Source organism: Asterias rubens, chromosome 5, assembly GCF_902459465.1.
Source record: "Asterias rubens chromosome 5, eAstRub1.3, whole genome shotgun sequence".
Taxonomy (NCBI): Eukaryota; Metazoa; Echinodermata; class Asteroidea; order Forcipulatida; family Asteriidae; genus Asterias; species Asterias rubens.
The window spans coordinates 6,533,270-6,543,844 of NC_047066.1; the positions used below are offsets into that span (position 1 = coordinate 6,533,270).

At 36.3% G+C, this 10,575-nt stretch overlaps 1 protein-coding gene across 1 annotated transcript; it reads right to left on the reverse strand.

Annotated features, from left to right (window-relative positions):
• Positions 1-4,856, reverse strand: LOC117290105 (zinc finger CCHC domain-containing protein 8-like). The gene is made up of 5 exons (XM_033771359.1): positions 4,666-4,856; positions 3,434-3,476; positions 1,617-1,691; positions 113-209; positions 1-27 (listed from the first exon to the last, which is right to left on the reverse strand). Exons 1-5 carry the CDS (start codon positions 4,826-4,828, stop codon positions 1-3), a joined length of 405 nt encoding a protein of 134 aa, XP_033627250.1. The 5' UTR covers positions 4,829-4,856.
• Between the last annotated feature and the right edge of the window lie 5,719 nt (positions 4,857-10,575).

Here is a 10,575-nt window from a genome sequence, read left to right on the forward strand (position 1 = left end):
TCAAACACACGCAGCTGTCAGCATCTTCTGCAAGATCAACAGAGTTGAAACCACAGCTCAGATTGAAACTGGGAAAAGATAAATACTTAATATAAGTGTCCAGTCCACATACCTGAGGTTTGGGCCTTGCTTGCTCCGAGATCTCCAAATCTTCATCTTTCAAAGATGACAGCTCCTCAAAGAAATCTTCAACTTTTTGTCGATGTATACTATCAAAGAAAAATCATAAATTCACAGCATGGTTTGAAGGCATTGAACACTATTGATAATTACTCAAAATAATTGTTAGCATAGAACCTTTCTTGGTAACAAGCATGGAGAGCTGTTGATAGTATAAAACATTGTGAGAAATGGCTCCCTCTGAAGTAACGTAGTCTTTGAGAAAGAAGTAATTTATCACTAAAATGTTTGAAAAATTCAAGCATCTGAAAGCACACACTTTGTGCAACAAGGGTGTTTTTTTCTTCCATTATTCTCTTGCAAAGACCAATCGAGCCTAAATTTTCACATTTTTTTTTGGTATGCATAAGTTGAGATACACCAAGTGAGAAGACTGGTCTTTGACAATTACTAAAGGTGTCCAGTGCCTTTGAGAAAATTTTGGGTCGTGTCCAAAATGGACGGCTGAGGCTACACACCGCATCCTCATGCGTTGAAGTATAGGATGTCCTAAGCAATATTCTTAGCAAGTCATAGCCGGAGCTGCCAATAGCACTCTACACCAATGCTAAAAAAAGGTCAGTATCCGGATCTCAGACAAACATACATGTCACTAATATATGCGCACGTACGTGTCCAAGTTTTATGTTTAGTCTTGCGTGTAAATGGTGGTGTGATCGCTAAAGTAGTGGAATGTTTGTCTGACAGCCAGGTGTTTTGAACAAAATACCATCAATTGGAAACATGGTTTCTGTTAAAGCCATTATACACTTTCGGTAAACAGTATTGTCCAAGGCCAACACTTCGTGTATTACAACTTATATATAAAACAACAAACCTGTGAAAATTTAGGCTCAATCGGTCATCGGAGTCGGGAGAAAATAACGGGAAAACCCACTTCTGTTTCCGCACGTTTCGTCGTGTCATGACATGTGTTTAAAATAAATCCGTAATTCTCGCTATCGAGAATTGATATTTTTTAGGTATAAGTAAGGCATTTCATGGAATAATATTTCAAGAGAAGTCTTTCACCATTACATTCTGTAAACCCTGTAAATTATTTGTAAATCTGTGAACTTTTTTTTTTTTCTGTACCGAAAGTGTATAAGGGCTTTAAACCATGGGGTTACCCTTAACTTTTTTTTGCAAATTGCTGGCCAGACAAGTCATCAAAAAATTTCGATCAAATGCAGTTTTTTTTACTAGCCCACACACAATTTTAAGTTTTCACAAACTCCTCCCCCTCCCTCCATTTAAAGGGGGAAAACAAGTTCCCAGCAGCCGATTTCACGAAACGCTAGGATTAATCCCATCTCGAGTTAGGACGAGTAACTCAATGCATCCTAACGTCTATGGATACGAAACTGAACTCGTCATAACTCCTTAGATTAATCCTAAATTGGAAAGAGTTCTCAAAGGTGAAATCAGCGGCTATGCAGGCAAATGATTAAACTCACCAGACAGCATCATGATCGAAGTAAAGAACCTGTGCTACTGGACCAGCACTCTCAGTTGTACAACTCTCAAGACACCTGTAATACAAAAAACAACATTCATTTCATTAAATTTGAAATTAATAATGATTAAAATTTAATTTAATAAAATACAACAAGAGCTTGGCAAAAATACATACACAGTAACAAGAGGATAAAAATATATAAAAATTTTAAAAAAAGGGGAAAAAAAAAAAAAAAATTATACAAAAGTTGAAAACAAGAAAGAAAAACTGGGGTTGAATCAAACAATTGTGATTCAGTAACTAGACGATAATACTTATTCTAATTATTGTGAAATCAGCAGTGAGCTCGGTGGGATTTGAACCCACAACCTTGTGATTGCAAGTCCTGCATTCTAACCACCAGACCACGGTTAGCTTGGTAGGATTTGAACCCACAACCTTGTGATTGCAAGTCCTGCATTCTAACCACCAGACCACGGTTAGCTTGGTAGGATTTGAACCCACAACCTTGTGATTGCAAGTCCTGCATTCTAACCACTAGACCACGGTTAGCTTGGTAGGATTTGAACCCACAACCTTGTGATTGCAAGTCCTGCATTCTAACCACTAGACCACGGTTAGCTTGGTAGGATTTGAACCCACAACCTTGTGATTGCAAGTCCTGCATTCTAACCACCAGACCACGGTTAGCTTGGTAGGATTTGAACCCACAACCTTGTGATTGCAAGTCCTGCATTCTAACCACCAGACCACGGTTAGCTTGGTAGGATTTGAACCCACAACCTTGTGATTGCAAGTCCTGCATTCTAACCACTAGACCACGGTTAGCTTGGTAGGATTTGAACCCACAACCTTGTGATTGCAAGTCCTGCATTCTAACCACCAGACCACGGTTAGCTTGGTAGGATTTGAACCCACAACCTTGTGATTGCAAGTCCTGCATTCTAACCACCAGACCACGGTTAGCTTGGTAGGATTTGAACCCACAACCTTGTGATTGCAAGTCCTGCATTCTAACCACCAGACCACGGTTAGCTTGGTAGGATTTGAACCCACAACCTTGTGATTGCAAGTCCTGCATTCTAACCACCAGACCACGGTTAGCTTGGTAGGATTTGAACCCACAACCTTGTGATTGCAAGTCCTGCATTCTAACCACTAGACCACGGTTAGCTTGGTAGGATTTGAACCCACAACCTTGTGATTGCAAGTCCTGCATTCTAACCACCAGACCACGGTTAGCTTGGTAGGATTTGAACCCACAACCTTGTGATTGCAAGTCCTGCATTCTAACCACCAGACCACGGTTAGCTTGGTAGGATTTGAACCCACAACCTTGTGATTGCAAGTCCTGCATTCTAACCACCAGACCACGGTTAGCTTGGTAGGATTTGAACCCACAACCTTGTGATTGCAAGTCCTGCATTCTAACCACCAGACCACGGTTAGCTTGGTAGGATTTGAACCCACAACCTTGTGATTGCAAGTCCTGCATTCTAACCACTAGACCACGGTTAGCTTGGTAGGATTTGAACCCACAACCTTGTGATTGCAAGTCCTGCATTCTAACCACTTGACCACAGTTAGCTTGGTAGGATTTGAACCCACATCCTTGTGATTGCAAGTCCTGCATTCTAACCACTTGACCACAGTTAGCTTGGTAGGATTTGAACCCACATCCTTGTGGTTGCAAGTCCTGCATTCTAACCACTTGACCACGGTAAGTTTGGTAGGATTTGAACCCACAACCTTGTGATTGCAAGTCCTGCATTCTAACCACTTGACTACGGTGACTTGGGTTTAAGATGCACTTACCCTGGTTGGATGAGCATGCGAACTTGTCGTCTTAGCTCTTCATGTAAATATCTTCAGTCAAGAACAAACATTTCATCAGATCCAAAACTTTGAAATAAGTAGTTAATTTGAAAATATACAGATAAACTAGGCAGTGGATATTTTGCCAGCAACAGCTTCGTTTTTTAACAATACAAAGCCGAAATGGCAGTGAACATGTGTTAGGGACTGAACAATTTTACGATGACAAATGTTAGTCTGGTTCCACACCTACATTGTCATCGTTACTTTGTATTCTCCAGAAGTAGTTCAATGAACTTAACTTCTTTGTACCAGAAGAAAAGAGAGGAGGTCTTTGTTCACTGATCAGACTGTCACCATGGCGCAGACCATAATGTCTGGAATTCAGATACTGAAAGTTTAAAATTGCTTATCCCTGCAGTTTTAGCCTCAATAATATGCCTTTGCTCTACTCCTAGAACTTTATGAGGTTGGTTCCGCTTTGATAACAGACTGACCATCATAATTCTAGGAGTTGACTATTCAAGTTCATTCCGCTAATCGTCTCCACGAATCTGATATTTGAAGAGTGTTTTTTTTTAACCACACCGAGCTCAATTATTGTCAACGATTCAATGAGTGAGAGTACTATAAGTATAATGAACACATAGAACCAAAAGTTTCTAAATAGGATTTTGTACATGACCCTATTAAATTAGTGGAGACAATAGCGAATGAACCTCATATTTCTAGGTATACACCCTCGCACCATCTGCCTGTGTGTTGTGCCAATATTGGGATAACTTTCCTTATGGCGACACCATTTTTTCACTCATTTTTACAAAAAGGGATATCTCATGTGAGGTAAATTAGATACAACATTATTTCATATGGAATGAAAATGTGGTGGTGCCATACGGACAATTTTCCAAATATTGCTCAATGTAGGCATGATGCCATGGGGAATTCCCCCTATTCATTTTTTTATATTTTATATTTTAAACAATAACTTGGACCATGTCCTTTTTGAATTTTGGTGTGTAATTAATAATAATATTGAAGGAAGGACCTGAAAATAACACCAATTATCAGATACATATGGTGATTAAATGTGAATAATAATTAACATGTGGATGTATATTAATAGTTATGGATTCTTTTTTAAACAAACAACAGACAGAAGAGTCCCTGTCCGGTTACTGGGCCGACAATTCTCTCAATGCTCCGCTCTACACACCAGAACAAAAGGATATTTTCTCGTTGAAGTTCCTCAATTTTCTCTTTCATCTGACAGGATGTTTCATCCTCCTGCCCTTCGCTTTGTTCAACTTCTTGTTTCGACACCGGTTCTTCGAAAAATTCATCAAATAGAGATGCATTGCCGAACATGTCAGTCTCCATTTCTTGCTCCGCCATGTTGTTAAAAATTAAATCGACGCGGCAGCATGTGCGCGACGACTATTCCATGGAGCAAAATGCACGACGACTGTTTTATTTAGCAAAATGCCAGCATTTATAAACCGGAGTAAAATAGGAGGACAAAGAAATAAGTAGAGACATATTTGTGTTTATTGATAGGTTTAAAGAAAGTCATACTAAAATAAACTTTAATTTATCAAAATCAGTCACACTTAATTATGGTGGAATTAATTTTGAACTTTGATTTTAATTTTGTTTTATCAATGTGCATCACTAGAATAAACACACGCTTTCATGGTTTTGCCGCAAACCCGACAATAACAACTTTTTCTTACTTACAAAACAACACCATATTGGTTTCTTGGGTTTATCTTTACCTTGTTTAAAGGCAGTAGACACTATTGATAATTACTCAAAATAAATATTAGCATAAAACCTTACTTGGTAACGAGTAATGGGGAGAGGTTGATAGCATAAAACATTGTGAGAAACGGCTCCCTCTGAAGTGATGTGAGTTTTAAAGAAAGACTGAAGTTATTTTCCACGAATTTGATTTCGAGACCTCAGGTAGAATTTGAGGTCTCGAAATCAAGCATCTGAAAGCACACAACTTCAGGTGACAAGGGTGTTTTCCTTTCATTATTATCTCGCAACTTCGACGACCAAATTGAGCTAAAATTTTCACAGGTTTGTTATTTTATGCATATGTTGAGATATACCAAGTGAGAAGACTGGTCTTTGACAATTACTAAAAGTTTACAGTGCCTTTATGGAAACGAGAAAATAAAAACCAACCCTTTCGAAAAACAATGCTGTAAATATTAATTCATAAAACATAAAACTTTTATTAATAACTTTAAAATCTTATCTTTGTTTACATTTCTATTGCTTTAGGGCCTAAACACATTGTTGAATAATTAATTTCGCGCGTCTTACCTGACCTATGGTCTATATATTTTGTACACCTATTTTTGTTTTTTTATTTTTACAAATTACAAACATATTAACAGGTGTTTTTCCCCAAAGCCTTGATTGATGTATTTTCTCACATTGTCGCGGATCACAATATTGTGTTTTGTTTGGTCCCATCATGGAAATAGTTGATGACCAAAATATACAGAAAGCAATGATATACAGTCTGATGGCACTACCACTGTAAGATCCTCCCTTCCCACGTGAGTGCTTGATCAGCGTTTATCTCCGTAAGGTATCTCATCACGTTCAGCATCCCACTGATGCTCTCTTTGTTTTTGTTTTACAAGGAAGACCACACACAGAGGAAAGATTACACAACTTGTGTAAAATATTACCTGTTTTAGATGTAGTGGGCGAACACCATAACTATTAGGTAAAACTTTACCCAACAGGCGTTGGGTAATATCTTGCTTAATAGCTGTGTAAAAGTTTACATAAATATTGGGTAGTTTTCTTTACTGAATTGTTGGGTAAACCCACTCATGTAAAATATTACTTAATTGTGACGTAAGACTTTACCGCTTTACAATGTAAATAGTTGTGTAAAACTTTACATCAATATTGGGTATTTTTTTTTACTGAATTGCTGGGTATAAATCCACTCATGTAAAATAATTACTCAATTTTGAAGTATAGATTTTACCGATTTTTAATGTAAACTGTGTGCCTTTAAAACTGGTAATAATATACACAATGCTTGTGTTGAATACTAGCAAAGTGTTATTTCATGGAGTTTAGGGCTGTAATAAATGGACACATCATAAATACTGAGACTTGGCGACTACAACATGAATTTCAAGATAACAACTTTTTAATAAAAATTTAATGGTAATAATATTAACAATCCAAAACATCACATGTGCAAAATGGGGTTTTCTGTATGTTTCATAATCAGTCAACAATTTCAGTGAATTTAAAAAATTACAAAAAATCTACCTAATTGGCAAGGTCAGAATAAATACTTCCAGGCTAACACAGTTTAAACTGTAAGGTTGTTCCATAAATCAAAACTATCACAACTATCACATCTCTTATGATTTTGATACTTTATTGCAAACAATTTGTGCAAGAACTTCTTTAACTACAATGCTTCTGGAATGGTCAAATTACATTAATTGGCAAGGTCAGAATAAATACTTCCAGGCTAACACAGCTTAAAGAAGAACTCCAAGGTCAAATTCAATTTTGGGTTTGAACAATTTGTATGGGGAATTATTGGTTTATCCTAATTGTCGCTAAGCAATCAAAACGGTGTTGAATTTGACATTTTGACAAATTTGACAAAAACTGGAAGGGTATTGAATACAAATTTGAATTTGACCTTTGAGTTCCTATTTAAACTGTAAGGTTGTTCCATAAATCCAAACTATCACAACTATCACATCTCTTATGATTTTGATACGTATTTGCAAACATTTTGTGCAAGAACTTTCACTGCACCACCCGAGTTTCTGAAAACCAATTTTTCAAGATTCTTGCAGTAAACAACTGGAATCGTAGTTCAATTTTTAACAGATAGCTTAATATTTATGCACAATTTTTTACCCTTTTGGTAATGTTTGTATAAAAGTACAAGCTCCCATTGGGAACAATAATCAGCTCTCGAATATTTTTTTGTAAGGATAAAATGGACACAATAGCTTTTCAAGGCTTTTATCTGGCTCAATGCTCATACTAATTAAATGCGAAGGCGTTAGTTTTCGACAATATCATCAATCATTAATGATGAATAAATACAGTTTCCTTTGTGCTTACTAATTAGTATGAGCTAAATTATTTCATCGAAGCTAATGACGATGAAATAATTTAGCTCATACCAATTAGTAAACACAAAGGAAACTGTATTTATTCATCATTAATATTGATATTGTCGAAAACTAACGCCTTCGCATTTAATTAGTTTGAGCATTGAGTCAGATTAAAGCCTTGAAAAGCTATTGTGTCTTTTATCCTTCCAAAAAAATATTCGAGAGCCGATTATTGTTCCCAATGGGAGCTTGTACTTTTATACAAACATTACCGAAGGGTAAAAAATTGTGCATAAATATTAAGCTATCTTTTAAAAATTGAACTACGATTCCAGTTATTTACTGCAAGAATCTTGAAAAATTGGTTTTCAGAAACTCGGGCGGTGCAGGGACTAGAGGGTTAACTACAATGCTTCTGGAATGGTCAAATTACATTAATTGGCAAGGTCAGAATAAATACTTCCAGGCTAACACAGCTTAAAGAAGAACTCCAAGGTAAAAATTCAATTTTGGGTTTGAACAATTTGTATGGGGAATTATTGGTTTATCCTCATTGTCGCTAAGCAATCAAAACGGCGTTGAATTTGACATTTTGACAAATTTGACAAAACTGGAAGGGTGTTGAATACAAATTTGAATTTGACCTTTGAGTTCCTATTTAAACTGTAAGGTTGTTCCATAAATCCAAACTATCACAACTATCACATCTCTTATGATTTTGATACGTATTTGCAAACATTTTGTGCAAGAACTTCTTTAACTACAATGCTTATGGAATGGTCAACATTAATCAGATGCATCATGAGATGAACAGTAAGCCCTGAACTCTCGAATAGTGCTGCTCTTTACACCGCCTTTGAGTTCAAACACAACCAATTCAATGAACTCCCAAATGCCAGAACACTCCTCCTGGTAGCTCAAGTCGAAGACAAAATGTGTTTTGAAACACACATCCAGTGCTTTCACAAGGGATGACTGTTCAAATGCATTTGCTCAAAAATTACGAACACTTGCTGTGGAGCCAGTGCAGACCCACCTAATATCAGCATGGTTGCGATCTGGTGTCCCTGTTGATGTCTTTCAAATACTGGTCCAAACTTGTGTTTTCCTGCATAAAGGGGAATAATATTAAACACAATAGGTTAAATTTCAATGGGGGTGCAGTACAAATTGTATGACACGTGTATATTGTCTGTAATGAACTTAAAGTATTGTAATATTACAATTAAACCAATTTTGCTGTAAAATAATGATTTAATCTGATTGTCTTAAGGATGGGGTACACACAATGTCAGATTAAACCATTATTTTATATCAATAGTGGTTTAATTATCATATTACAACACTTATAGATCAATAGAGACAACGTTCCAGTACTGCAATGTATGTGCAATACAATTTGTACATGATGTACATGCACATAAATTTAAAAAAGTACAAATACAAATTGAAATAAAATAAAATAAATAAACAAATACATAGGGGCTTAAAAAATAAACAAATCAACAAAAGGTTCAATGATGGAGACTTGCAGTTCTGGAATAGTGATAGGATCCCAGGAGGAGAGATAATTTTGGTGCTATATATGCAATCCCACATAACAGTAGGCTACCTGAAAACTTTGATTTTTCTTGATCTTTATCTGATTTTTCTTTTTGTTCTTTTTCTTTCGTCCTTTTTTTTTGTGTGGGGGGGGGGGGGGTGAGATTTCTTGAATAATTCCTTTAACAGGTTAAAATAAACAAAGGGTAGATGTGTTTGTGCGATTCCCCTCTCCCAGAATTTGCATTTTAAGTCAGTTGTATCATTTGTCAGTATCTTGTAAAGACAAAATGTTGAAAAGTTATTTGATTGTTCTTCTGAACAAATGAGAGATTAAAGTTAGCCCAATCATTGGCCTGATGCACCGTGGCTGTATGCAGTGGTGGTGCTTTAACACAGTGGCGATGTACATGTGTACAATGGTCTTCAACGATGCATGCTGTACGTGTACTATGTGCACAATACGGGGACCATTGATCAGACCTACGTATGTATTTGTGATATTCAAGTCACTGTTCAAAAGTGTTGTCAGTCAAAATATGACGTTCAACTGTCCCTTTATCTGTGCTAACTCGTGCTAACGAGTCGTGTATAGTCTATCACTACAGATAATAACATCAATACAGAAATATGTTATAGTACTTACCTTCAAACGTCTCAACTAAATGAGGGAAGTTCCACTCAAGAAGGTTTTTTTTTCATGAGATCCATTTCGTTACGTTGTGTGTGGTTGCAGAGCGCGACCCCAGCAGACAAGTCACACGCTGCGTATTTTGCACAATACTTGAGTAAAATATCGTGGTTTACTAAACACCATGTAAACTTTTACAACCAGTTCAGTAAAATTTGCATAATATGTGTTTAAAGTTGCTAAGTTATGTAAACTATTAGTTTTACTAACTATTTGAGTAGTTTTTTATTTACACAAACATTTTGTTTAAATTTTTCATTAATTTTTACTTATGTTAAGTATTTTTTCACTTAACACATTTAACATAACTTTTTTTTACCATTCTTTTTCTGAGTGCACCTACGGATACCTCACGATATACAAAACGTTAAATATTCTACACATAATGAATGTTTATGAGTGCAATGGTGCAAATATGTTCATGAGTTGAAAGATGGAATGTTCTATTCAACGAGGCGTAGCCGAGTTGAATGGAACATTCCAGCTTTCAACGAATGAACATATTCGCACCATTGCACGAATGAAAAACATTCATTATTTGTTTTATATAACATCCAAGTAGATCTTTGTCATTTTGATTGAAAGATACAACTTTCAAAACAAACAAAGCGTAGGCCTCCAATTTTTGACTGTAGAAGACGAATGCTAGTAATTTTACTAATATGCCTTGCTGCGTTACCGAAGACAACGCGCACGCAGTGATGTTTTTACTCAGCTTTTTCGTTCCATCCGAAAAGTACTATTGCACGCTGCCAGCGTGCAATGGTACTTTTCGGATGGAACGAAAA